Source organism: Talpa occidentalis, unplaced genomic scaffold (assembly GCF_014898055.3).
Source record: "Talpa occidentalis isolate TD23 unplaced genomic scaffold, MPIMG_talOcc4v2.1 talOcc4.16, whole genome shotgun sequence".
Classification (NCBI taxonomy): domain Eukaryota; kingdom Metazoa; phylum Chordata; class Mammalia; order Eulipotyphla; family Talpidae; genus Talpa; species Talpa occidentalis.
In genome coordinates, this window is record NW_023601653.1 from 67,184,751 (window position 1) to 67,198,691 (window position 13,941).

Genomic DNA, 13,941 nt, shown 5'->3' on the forward strand with positions numbered 1-13,941 from the left:
AGATGTTTTTGGTGGGTCCTATTAAAAATTAACTGTAAGATCATTGAGTCAAGTAATTTAAACACAAATTTAATATAGGAAGGGAAAGAGGATGGACAGGTATTATCAAAAAATGAAATGAGTGATCGGGATATTGGACTAAATCTATACATTGCTCTAACTCAATATGTCTTAATATTATTTTAAAATATATAACTTTTAAAAAATAAGTCCATAAAACAGCACTACTAGCAAATCAGAAACGTGAAAAATTTCTGCAAATATTGAAAGCAAGATAAATTAGATTTATAAAACATAGAAAACAACAGGTCAAAACACAGAGTATAAGTTCATCCAAAAGACAATTACATCATACTACTATAATCTCAAAGAGAATTGTTTCAGAATATAAAGCATAATATACAATGTTCAATAGTAATTATTAAAAAGGCTTGCTGAAATATATTCTGCAAAGACACATCTGATGATAAAGAAATGCAAGACAATGTAGAGAAATTGAATAAAATAACTAGATTTTCTAGATAAATGAATAATCAAAGATGTACATCCAAATAGATACCTGACTATTTTTTTAAGAATGAATTTGAAAATATCTTAACAACACAAGCTGATTCTTAGATAAAATGTTAGTTATCCAGCAAAAGTTGAAGGTTCCACCCAAATCAATAAGGTGACTTTACCATTATTTCAAATTATCTCCAGACACAGGAAGATGTCTACCCCTTACAAACTTATAAGCAAAAACCTTACATAAAAGAACTGATATAATATTCTATTTTGCTAGAAGAATGCTAAATGATAATAAAATTGTGGTCAAAATTAGGGATAAGGTTGTACATTTATATAGAAATGTACAAATGTCAATATAAAGGAGAAAAAGAAATAGCTACAAGTAGAAGGAAATACACTTATCTCAGTTAAAGGTATGGTATCTATAAGTACCTTCAGAGAATATTATCTTTCATAAAGAAAAACTAGAGTCATTTTCAATAGAATCAGGAAGTTCAAGGGTGACTGAAAAAATTATGATCTCCCAACATTTTTATTTCCTAATCAAAGCAAAGCAATAGTTCAGGAACACCTATTTAGATATTAAAAACTAATACCAAAATTATCTGCATATGATATACTTCCTTACTGGGATATTGCCAGAAAAATCTACTGACACGAAAATAATCAGAATTGGGGCCTCCCTGGTGGCACAGGTGGTTGAGCGCTGCACTGTGCTACTGCAGTGCCAGCTCAATCCCTGCTGGCCAGTGAAAATCCCACATGGTGAAGCAGACCTCTCCTGTCTCGCCCACTGCTCCACTCAGCAGTGTATTTCATCAGTCTGCTTGTTCTGTCGCTGGTGAATCCTCTCACCCTCCAGCGCATCTGGCCTGTACCCCAGTTCTTGTATAAATAAGTAAATCTTTAAAAAAAAGGAAAAGAAAGTAATTAGAATTAAAAAGAACACTCCTATACTTGAAAAAAAATGAACAATTTTATTATATACCAGCAAGAGCTAACATCCTATTATCTAAGTCCATATTTTATTCTCTTACTGGACATTTGTTCTTAGAGAACTTTTACAAAACACCTAGTATATATACTACATTTCCAAACAAAGTTATCTTCCTGGCTCTAAATCTTACCAAAATGAAGAAAAATACCAGGAACTTAATCCTGTTGTGTTTCTTAACACTTATGGCAAGTGAAATGAAGCCACAAGTCATCCAAGTTATGTATCCATGTATTACCTACCATGAAATTAGACAACAATCTCCCTCATCTCTATTACTATACAAGGCCAAGTGATCTAACTACCCCACCTTTAGCCCTTCCAATCAATTTCCAGCATCACTTCTTCAAAATATAAAGTTTACAAACTCATCATACCTTCATTATTATCTTCTTAATACTCTAAATTCAGTGTAAATTTAATAATCCTAACATGGTTTATCAGGCTCTTCCTCACTTGGTCTGTGAACTCTGGCACCATGTCTGTAGGCTCAGACGAGGTTGTTCCTTAGTTCATTGATTGACTCATGGCCAAAGTTACCATGTAACATCATAAAGGCAAGTATAATTTTTAAAATGAGGATATACACTGTTAAGAATTACTGTAAGACAACAAGAATAAATCAAGACTTCTCTCCATTGTACTTTTATCCTGCCCCTGTTGGTTTCTCTATATTCCGCATACAACTGAAACCATCCAGTATTTATCTTTCCCCTTTTGGTTTATTTCACTTAGGATCATTTTAAACAAGATAAAGGAATAATTACTTTACTTTCAGCTTGTATCAGATCAGTGCCCTGCAGCTTCCATCATAGAATGGATATAGAATATGTTTAAATAGGGAATCTTCCAATTTAGGGAACAATCATGGAAGACAGCAAGTTTGAGGGAATGGAAAGTTTGATAATATACTCTTCTTGTTCCAGTGAGTTTGTCATAAAAAGATATTTAACTTCAGTCTCTAAATGGCCTATGAGGAGATGACCCAGCAATATTTATTACATGTATTTTCATTAGTTCAGCAATGCATTTAAGTCTCAAGCTGGAGCAGGATGGTGCAGAGAACTTAAGATCTGAAATGATGTGAGTGATATGAGTCTGTATTTGACTAAACTCTATTTCCAACAAGTTACATGATTTTGTAATTGGACTGGGAACCAATCTTGGTAAATCAGGCATACAGAAAGATTTTCTGTACATTTAGTGAAACTTTCCATAATCTCTTAGAAGTAGCCTTAGACTATTTGGACTAAAATAAATTTAAGCTAGGTGCATTCCATTTGCTCTGGCTTTTCAAATTTATGTGGTGCACATGGAGTGCCAATGCCTTCAAAACAATACCAACCACATTAATGAGAAATTATGAAAGTTAAAGTTTACAGATTTGAAATGAAAATAGAGCTGTCAAAAAAAAAATCAGTGAAATTTTGCAAAATTTCACTTGAAATACACTTAAATTTTAACATATAAACAGCCAATAGTCTCTGAAGACAGCTGGAAGGGTCACATTTTTCAACTGTGCATCACAGTCTTACCTCTAGAGGCATTCTGAAGAAAATATTGTAGGTGAGATTAAAGATAGAGTCTGTAGACTATTATAACAGCTCAACATAAAAATAATGAAAATCTGAATAAGGAAAAGTTTGTGGTACTGTGAAGAGGGGACAGATGTATATTTGTGATTATGATTGAATAAATAGTATTTTGTGACTAATAGAATGTGTAGTATAACAATGGTGTTTTATGCCTTAAAGATAGTTTCTGTCATTCTGTCCTAAATGCCCAGGTTTCCTAAATACATAGAGTGGCATCAATCAGATGCAGAAACTTCAATATTAAAGCACCAGTTAGGGCCTTATAAGTAAGTGTCATAAAAAAGTTCATACTCTAATATCAGTCACTTGCAAATGATAACTTAAAATTCACTCCAGTTAATAAGAAAAAAGTGACTAGATAATTGTTATTTAGGAAATTTTAGATTTCTGGGTTTTTTTTTAAGATTTATTGATTTTGTGCAAGAACTGGGGTACAGGTCAGAAGTGCGGGAGGGTGAGAGATTTGACCAGAGACTGAACGGGGAGCAGAACAGGCAGATGGACCAAAGACACTGCTGAGGGGAGCAGCGGGTGAGGCACGAGAGGTCTGCTGCGCCATGTGGGGTTCTCCCTGGCCAGCGGGGAATCAAACCGGCACTGCATAGGCTGCAGACAGCTTCTCAGCATGGCACTCAACAGCTGCACCACTGGGGAGGCCCTAGATTTCTATTTTATTTGCAGTCCCAAATATTTGAAAGTGATGAAGTCTATTTTTTTTTTTTTTTTTTTAAGATTTATTTATTTATTTATACAAGCACTGGGTACAGTCACAAGCGCGGGAGGGTGAGAGAATTCACCAGAGCTAGAGTGGGGAGCAGAGCAGGCAGAAGGACCGAAGTACACTGCTGAGGGGAGCAGCGGGCGGCAGGAGAGATCTGCGCGCCATGTGGGACCCTCCTCCAGTGGCCGGGGAGCAGCCAGGGATCGAACCGGTGCCGCAGAGGCTGCGGGCAGCTTCGCAACCCAGCGCTCAACCGCTGCGCCACTGGGGAGGCCCGAAAGTGATGAAGTCTTAAAACATATTTTCTTTTGCAAACTTTATGAATTCCAGCTCGTTGTGTAGAAGACCTCTTGAATATCTACAACATATCTGACAATGCATCCTGCAAAATCCTATAGCAAAACAGAGGTATGTGTCAGATTACAATGGGAATCTTGCTAACACATGTAACCTGCTTAAATTTAATCTTGTGTATGTAATTATAATTAAAGTATCAACCAATATAATACTTAACCAATACAACATCAATAAAATAGTTTAAAAACTATGGAGCACTTAGAAAAATGCTCATGATTCAAGACTTCTCTTGAAGTTGGGGAGGATAGTTGTGAATAATCATGAAAAAATTATAATGTGCGGGGCCTCCCTGGTGGCACAGCGGTTGAGCGCTGGGTTGCGAAGCTGCCAGAAGCCTCTGCAGCACCAGTTCCATCCCAGGCCACTGGGCGAGGGTCCCACATGGCGCGCAGACCTCTCCTCCCTCCCACTGCTCCCCTCAGCAGTGTACTTCGTCAGTCTGCCTGCTCTGCTCTCTGCTCTCGTTCTCCGCTCTGGCTCTGGTGAATTCTCTCACCCTCCCGCGCTTCTGACTGTACCCAGTGCTTGTATAAATAAATAAATAAATCTTTAAAAAAAAATTGCAATGTGCTGAGTGACTATGGGTGATGAAGTTATTTTAATGTATGTACTTTTTGTCTATCAAGGTAACTCCTGCTTCCCTGAAGAAAACTGGTATTTTATTTCGCTGAAAAGAAAACCTTGGCAGCAAGGAAGCTGTTCTGAATCACTGAGCTCCAGTCTGATCCAGACAAGTAGCCAGGAAGTCTTGTAGTGTATGGCATGCTATTCGTTCCTGTACTTTCTTATCCAGAAGACAGTTATAAAGATCTTTTTAACATCTTGTGTTCATTCACATACTATGCATACTAACCTCAATATTATTATTGGAAATCTCTTACACCTGAAAAGTTAAAATATGGGCTTAAAGCTATCATGTAAACTTTAAATTATTAATATATTTGCTTGTGGAAGTAAATACTAATACATGAAATTTTCAAACCTTGGTAAATTAGGAAAAAAGTTACATAGGACATAAAACTAAAATGAACCTACTCACAATTAGCATCTAAAAAATTGACATTTATTGAGTGTTTCTAATATTCCTGGTCCTTCTTCAGTATTTAAGTGAAAGTGTGTACTTTCTCAATAGTCCTTTATGTTAATGCTGCCATACTAATTAATGTGATCATATTAATAAACAAACTGAAGCCCAGAGAAGATGGGAAGCTTTCCCAAGGTTGTAGAGCTAGTGAGAATGAAAACCAGGATTTAAGCCAACATAGTCTTACCCTAGAGATCACGAGTACAATCTTTATGCCATTCTGACTTCAAACAACAAATCATCAAATCAGTCGTAAGAATATTGCTTCTTTGAAAATAGACAGGGCTCCTAATTTAAGCAAATAACATTTTTTCCCTCAGAATGTATCTTACAGTGAGAAACAAGTGGAAAAAAGAATTTTCAAGAATCAAATAGAAAATTTCTTCATAAGGACTGATTATTTTTCTGCTAATTATTGTTTGGAATATAAAAGAAAAAGACATTAATAGAATTCATCACCCTCTCCGATGCCCCGCAAACTCTAGCAAGCTTAAAGAATATAGGTCTCCTTATCTTTCAGTTCTCATCCACTATGTAATTATTGTCTCTATATTATTTATTTATCAGTTTCTGTTACTGGCTTGAATAAAGACATCAATCCATATCAGTGATGGTAAGTTTATGGTGGGTATGCTGACAATTTCTGCATGGTGTTCTTGGAAGGCACACATCACAATTGAAACATTCTTCCTTACTGAGGGTAGAATCTGCTAAATATTTTTCAACAAATCACACTTGAAAGTCTTCCCCAGATCCACTGTTCTCATCTCATTTACATGCTATACTTCACATTGAACTTCATATGGATGGATAGATAGATAGATAGATAGATAGATAGATACATAGATAGATAGATAGATAGATAGATAGATAGATAGATAGATAGATAGATAGATAGATAGATAGATAGATAGATCATTGGTGAACTCTTTCAGGAAAACAAGTAGAAAATGTGTATTAAGAGTAATAAGTCTGCTAAAGCAATGTCTCTTAATGGTCTGTTATGATGAATTTTGCTTTTGGAATTCACAGTTTACCCATAAATTATCCTGGAAAAAAAGCATGCCTGTGAATGTTCAAAATTACAGAAGACATCACACTAAATACTAACAAAGACTTGTGATCTGAGCAGCATGAACAAATGAAAACGTTATGAATGTCATGCATAATTGATGCAAACTGAAGCAAACTGAAGCCAAAATGCTGTAGGACAGTTAGAGAAAGCAAAGTTTATCTTTAAAATAGCATTTAGTGGCTAACCTTTGAAAGAAAAAAAAAAAACAGGAATGTCCTATAACTACTAAAAACAATTTCTATACTAAAATTTTATTTTTGGAGGTAAGATTCTAATTACATGAGAGTCACGTGAGTATATAAAATCATGTTTCACAGGTGAAATAAAGGTATTTTTTGCAGGAAAAGTATTTCTTTATTCTTCTATAGCATGACATTTTTTTCCAAACCCTCCTTCAATTGTTTTTTTTTTTTTTTTTACATCATTGTTCATTTTTAAACAGTATTTGCTTCCCCCAGCCCCTCAGGTGTAGTCCCCATAGTTTCCTTCACCAATGCATGTCACCATCACCTCAGTCCCCTGTGCTCCTCCCTCCCCTGCTCTGATCCCTCTCCCACTTCCTCCCCTGCAGGATGTCTCTGATTTATAATTGTCTGTTTTTGCTTTGCTGTATTTTGCACTGTTAACATTTTTTTACACTGATGTCTTTTTTATGAGCATTTTTATTTTATTTTATGTATATTTTTACATCATTTTTCATTTTTGCACAATGTATGCATTTTCATCTTGGTTATAGTCCCCATACAATTCCCACCCCCCTTGTTTTATTTGGTTCCCCTATATTCCTGCTATAAGTGAAACCATCCAATATTTTTCTTTTTCCTTCTGGCTTATTTCACTGAGCATAATTCCTTCTAGCTCCATCCATGTTGCTGCCAATGGCATGATTTTATCTTTTTCGAATGCTGAATAATATTCCATTGTGTATATATACCACATTTTCTTGATCCAGTCATCTATTTTTGGGCATTTGGGTTGTTTCCATGTTTTACCTATTGCAAATAGTGCTGCAATAAGCATAGGGGCACAGGTATTCTTTTGAATGAATGTTTTTGTGTCCTTTGGGTAGAGCCATAGGAGTGGAATTGCTGGGTCATATGGCAGTTCCATTTTCAGTAGACTGAGGAACCTCCAGACAGCTTTCCATAGTGATTGGACCAGTGTACACTCCCACCAGCAACATAGGAGAGTTCCTTTTTCACCACATCCTCACCAACATTTGTTGTTGCTTGTTTTTTCATATGTGCCATTCTTACCAAGAATGTTTAGAAGCCTTATGTGTTGCTGGCTCTTGTGTGTATGTGTGTGTGTGTGTGTATGAGCGTGTGTGTATACATGTGCTGTATTTGCAGACTCAAGGTCATATATCACACAGGATTCCACTTAGATATCCAGTGTCAGCTTTGACCCTTGATCACTGGTCAACATACACTTGATCAGGGAAGGCAGGGCCCCTGCTTTACCATCAGAGTTCTGCTCAGTACCATGCATGGAGTCCAGGAATTATTTGGCTTCTTGTGTCCAGCTGGTGCATGAGATGGTATAAGAGCAATGTGCCCATTTTCAGTGGACACCCCAGTCCACCCCAGAGGGCTCTTGCTGAATGTCAGCAGATGTGGTCCTTGGTGCCAGGGAAGGATCCTCCTCCTGGAAGGAGAAAGTTAATTTAAGGTAGGGAAAGATGTTGGGGCTCAGAACACAGAGGTCACTAGTTACAGTAAAGTTGGAGATTAAACTGTAACTGAATTGTCTGATTTTTGAAATTTCCAGAAATGCTGCTAAGATGGTCATTTGGGGTTAATCAGGCCATCATTTTTTGACCAGACACCAAGAATCAGTTCTGTGTATATAATGTGTGACTGACACATCATACTGTGCAGCTTGGAATATTTCTAGCCACAAACTAGTTGCACTTGAAATAACATTTAACTCCTACACTAGTCACTGTTGTTAATTGAGCTCACTTTAATTTACACAGTATTGTATAGGTTTCAGGAGGGCAGTTTCTCACCTCAGCAACAGTATATCTCACCCGCCCACCACAACCCACACCATTGGGATTGAACCATACAGTCTTGGGGATAAGGTGGGTGGGTGCTGAGTAGAGGGAACAGCATTTCTGAAAAAAGAACAAGAGGCAGCTGCAAAATGTATAGGGAGCCAAAGCAGTGCACCTGGCCAAGGAACAGATGCTAAAACTTCAGGAGGAAAGGAGAGCAAAGCAGGGCATACAGTCTGGATGTGGTGGTATTATCACTTTATTTTTTTTCCTTTAATTCCACTGTTTGTGCTATTTCATTGGGGCAAGTGTGACCACAGGAAATGGCCCTATATTCAGAATCATGACAACCTTTACCCACTCAGAAAAGAGGAGGGAAAACCAAAGAGTCAGATGCTCAGAAAAACAACAGGTTCCCAAGCATTTATTGGTCTGCAAACACCAACATCACATTTTGCATGATCCTTTTTAACCTAGAAATGTCTTTTAATAGAATATAAAAAAGAGGCATATTTTATGGAATTAATAGACTAATGGACTGATTAAATGGAAAATAAAGACACACCAGGAACAACAACTAAGTTGCTATGGGGGAGGATTTCAATAATAATATACAAAAAAATTACCCTGGTGTTGCTATATAAATTTGCTTAAAAAGATTAAACTCTTGGGCCTCCCCTGGTGGCACAGCGGTTGAGGGTTGGGCTGCAAATCTGCCCACAGCCTCTGCAGCGCCGGTTTGATCCCCGGCCACCAGGTGAGGGTCCCACATGGCACACAGACCTCTCTTGCCATGCCCACTGCTCCCCTCAGCAGTGTATTTCGTCGGTCTGCCTGTTCTGTTCCCCACTCTGGCTCTGGTGAATTCTCTCACCCTCCAGCGCTTCTGACTGTACCCAGTGCTTGTATAAATAAATAAATAAATCTTAAACAAAACAAACAAAAGATTAAACTCTTAATGAATAGAATTACTACCTGCCCCTAGTTCCTACTGAGCCCGTATCACCCAGAAAGGTGGTTGAAATAGATCAAAAAGTTTTCAGAACAAGCATAAAGACAACTCTCACCATAAGAAATAGTGTTTAGTAAAAATTAATGCTGAAATATGAAGTGTATCAAATAGCCGTGATTTTTTGAACTTTTTTTTAAGATTTTATTTATTTTTGCTTAGAAAAACTGGGATGTAGCCAAGGTGGGGCAGCGGGGGTGGGGGGTGAGCAGTGAGAGGATTCACCAGAGACAGAAAGGGGAGCAGAAAAGGCAGATCTACTGAAATATACTGCTGAGGGGAGCAGTAGGCAAGACAGGAGAGGTCTGCTGCATCATGTGGATGGCTCCCTGGCCGGGGATAACTCAGGCCATGCTGTAGAAGTGGTAGTGATGGAGGACAGGAATAAAAAAAAAAAAAAAAAACTGAAATGGAGGTGCCACAAAACCTGAAACCTGGCTCATACAAGGAGGTGGGAGTAGAAGAGATTAGCATAGCCATTGACACAGCTGGAAACCAAGATCCTTAGGCACTCACACCTAGATTACAAAGCATAACATCCAAGCAGGTATCCAAGTGCACATCCAAAGGTAAAGATACAAAGATTGAGCCCATTATGGAATCTCTGGTCCTTTTCAGATTCTGCATAGTTATCCAAAATCAGCAACTAACCAAAGGCTCACAAGGGGTGAGCCCCTCCCAAAGAGAAGAAGATTATATCAGTGCAATCTCTGCACAAGCTCAGGACAGCACTCCGTCTGCCCAACTGTGACTATACAGGTGCCTCTTTTCACCAACTCTCTCCCTCCACAGCAGTCTCCTGCCTGCCCGTGACCTGTACCAGGCCAGGATTTCTCTTCACTGACCTCCCTCAGTGGAGGCCACTCGCCTCAAGGCTGCCTGCCTGCAACTGATGGAGGCTAAGAATAGGAAAACTGGAAAGGAGGCCTCACAAGACTAAAACCTGACTCACACAAGGAGGTGGCTGTAGAGGGGAATAACATAACCATTAACCCAGCTGTAGATGTCGGACCTTACACACCAATGCTTTATCACAAGGCAGGAGACCCAAGCAGGATCAGATGCTATAGGGAGTGGAGCACAGGCCTGAGGGGAAAGATATGGAGATTGGGCCCACCCTGGAATCTCTGGTCCCTTTCTAGTTTTGCCTGTTACCCAATATCAGCAATAAGCAGCCACTCCACAGAGGAGTAACCACTCCCAAAGAGACAAGGACTATATCAGTGCAGTCTCTGCACAGGCTCGGGGCAGCACTCCCGCTGCCCACCTGTGCCTACGCAGGTGCCTCTTCTCACTGAGACATAGGGCAAGCGAGAAATTAGGCAGTTTTAGGGACAGTGCAGGAGGGGACCTCTGAAGAATTTAGGGAGGCCTCAGAGATAAGGACAACCAAGGGAATGTAACCAATTCCACTAGGAAAAACAAACATCTCAGGACCAAGGACAACATTGTTAACGCTGGTCCTGGTTTCCTTCAGGTGGTAAAGGGAGGCGGAGATTGGAGAAATGGAGAGTGGTTTAATTTATGGACACATTAGAAGGGCAGCTGTTTAACTTCAATGCAGGGATGCCCATCCAGAGGACTGGGCCATAAAGATAAAGATGCAACAAATGGGGAAAGACAGACCTGCTAGATAAGGAATGTGAAGATCCCCCACTCAGTAGCAAATTAAGTGAGACAGCCGAGAACTGACCAATCACAGAGAGACTGGTGGAGCTTTAGAATAATGAGGGAAAGAAGGTCTATATTCCCTGAGACACGACTCTACTTTGGCTTCCTTGCCCCTCCCTGGCCTGGTTCCCTGGCCTGGGAGTCCCACTTTATTTCTGTTCTTTTTCTTCTCAATAAACTTTTTCTTTCTCTAAACAAACTGCCTCTTCTCGCTTGCTTGCCTGAGCGTCTGCGAAGTTCCTGCTGTGGCTTCGTGAGACACAAACCCGTGGGGGTCTTGTGGCTGGGGCTCAGCGCTGCCCCTGCAGCCTGGGATCTGTTCCTGGCTGGGAGACTAGGCCTGACAATTCCGGTATCATCACCAACTCTCCCTCTGCAGGGTGGCAGCTTCCTGCCAGCCCATGACCTGTCAAGGCCGCCCACCTGCAACCATGCAGGTCTCTCTTAGCAAAACCTGTCCTTTTCTCTTTCCCTAATAAACCTGCTCTTTAAATATAACTAATGTCTCTGTCTCGTGGAGAAACTCGCCTGGGAAACTTGCTGTGTGCCGCTGAAACGGGAGCTCTAGTGAAGCTGTTATAGGGCAGCCCTGATATTGAACGGGTTGCCTGGCTGTGGGTCCTCACCTGCGCGCTTCCAAGGGACTTATTAATACTCCACTACAGGCACACACAAAAGGTTAATAAAAGGTTTATTTACAAGGGAAAAGGAAATAAGGAAAATGTACAACTCAGGGAGAAAATAGGGAAATAAAGTCTTTAATGCGTCCTACCCGATTCGCCGACCTGGAAACCCAAAGTCACTCTCAGAGCTGGCCGGACGGATGCTGCGAGCTGGCGGAGAGCCAAAATGGGGAACCCCCCAAAGCCCACGTGTCTGCCTTTTATATCCACCTGGCTGCTTAACCCCACCCTCAGGTCCCAGCCACCTTCCCTTTGGTGGTGATGGGATTTGGAGTTCCCAGTGTCTTTGGCTTTGGCCTGGGGTGGGGGTGGAGTCCACAAAGCCTGTATGGAATTAGCTTTAGGACATCCTTTTCCCCCTAACAAAACCTTTCCCAGAGTGAACCCAAGGATCCGCACTCCAAACCCACAGACTCCAAAAACGACAACAATAGCACAGGGATTTAACCTTTAGGACATTGTTGGAGATTATATTAAAAATACCAACCCATTCTTTGTAATTGTTGCAGAAATAAATTCTAGCCTTTTACCCAGGCAGAAGAACAAGCGATGCTTCAAGAATGGTGAGGTGAGGAGAAACTTTATTGAGGCCCCAGACCTGGGTAGTCCCTAAGGTCTGAGCACTGGTCTAGAGACAAAGAGTTTCTTTTGTACACAACCACTTTACATTGATAAAGTTAGTTAGTTAGCATACAAATTCTTGACACAGGAAAAGGGGAAGGAAACAGATCTTGGAGGATGGCCTGGGGGCTCAATCAGCCTAGCAGGCTGCCAGGCCTTGTTTAGACATGCTTATTAAGGAAGCAAACTTGTTATTTACTTTACATTTCCAGGTCTATGACTCTTTAACAGGGAAAGATTTCCTTTTCTTAGCAGTTCCCTTACATAATCAGTGTTAAGATTCTGTAACTAAATATCATTTTTAGCAAGGACACAATCTTAAACTAGGAACTTATTTTATAAATATAAGTCTAAAAATAAAGAAAGCATACTGATTATCACAAGTGAAAGTAGAGAAATAAAAAATAAAATTAAATAAATGTAAGATAATAAAAGCCAATGAATAACAGACATGAGTTATTTTTTTCTAGTGGGGAAATAAATGTGAGTAGAATATAAAGAAGCAAGAAGACTCTACAGACATATTGTAACAGGGTGGTCCCCAGGAAAGAGGGAGGTTCCAGGTTTCCTGCCCCACCCAAGGGAGGGTGGAGCTGAGCAGGGAGAGAAGAAGCTGCAGGGGAGACTGAGGAAGGAAGCAGGATGGAGCCAGAAGGAGACCTGGAGGAGGCGCATGGAGCCTAGAGACACGTGAAGAGACTGCGCTTGCCTTTTGGTCGTGGACTGGGTGACACAGATGTGGGTGACACCCGTTGGGAGGTGACCATGGCAGCTTTTATCTTGATGTTGATTTTGCTCTTTTCCTTCCGGGCTTGTCTGGTTTTTTCTGACTCTTTTCTGTGGGTCCCCACTGGAAGATGCTTTAGACTTGTGGCAGGCTTTGGGGCCTTGCTCTGGGCCAATCCCATTTGGATGGAGTTTTACCTACGAGGGGACGGGTAACTTTGGGTGCTTGATTTAGAAACTAGATTCTTTGCCTTTCCTGTATTGTTTCCTAATTGTATTAAAGTTCTTTCCATTAAAGTCTCATGTTTTGTGTTAATGCGGCAGATGGCAGAACCCTATATAGAATAGGCAGGTTTGCGGGGTTTGGGCTGCCCCTCTCCCTGCCCTGTAACAATATCAATGACCCAGAAGTTAGGTCCTGCAGAACAAAATGGTTAATGAGAAAGTCAGTAGACTTGCCATGGTCTCTGTTATGGACTGAATTGTGTGCGAAAGTCCTACCCTCATTACCTCAGAATGTGATGGTACTTGGAGATTGGGGCTTATAAAGAGGTGATTAAGTTAAAATGAGGCCATTAGGGTGGGCACTAATCCTAAAGGATTGATGTTCTTAATAAGAAAAGGAGGGCTTCCTAGTGGAACAAGGGGTTAAGTCTCAGCACTATCAAGTTATTGCCAGCCACTGCAGCAAGAGTTCGATCCCCAGTCAGGGAGTTGACCCACATGGCACAGCAGACCTTTCCTGTCTGGCCTGCTACTCCCCTCAGTGTGTTTCAGTAAATCTGCCTATTCTGCTCCCCATTCTGTCTCTGGTGAGTCCTCTCACCCCTGCACCTCTGGCCTGTACCACAATCCTTGTATGAATAAATAAATACATACATAAATACATAAATCTT

General features: G+C 40.2%; 1 protein-coding gene across 2 annotated transcripts in view; it reads right to left on the bottom strand.

Annotated features, from left to right (window-relative positions):
* Positions 1-292: 292 nt before the first annotated feature.
* The window catches only part of GABARAPL1 (GABA type A receptor associated protein like 1), a 34,823-nt gene continuing 21,174 nt past the window's right edge, over positions 293-13,941 (bottom strand). Inside the window, exon 4 of one of the 2 annotated variants that reach the window (XM_054696452.1) lies at positions 293-1,414. In XM_054696452.1, coding sequence (XP_054552427.1) covers positions 1,313-1,414 — 102 coding nt within the window. In that variant the 3' untranslated portion in view covers positions 293-1,312. Of the gene's footprint in view, positions 1,415-6,614; positions 7,984-13,941 lie in introns of those variants that run through there. The other variant, XM_037514365.2, reaches the window with a different exon arrangement.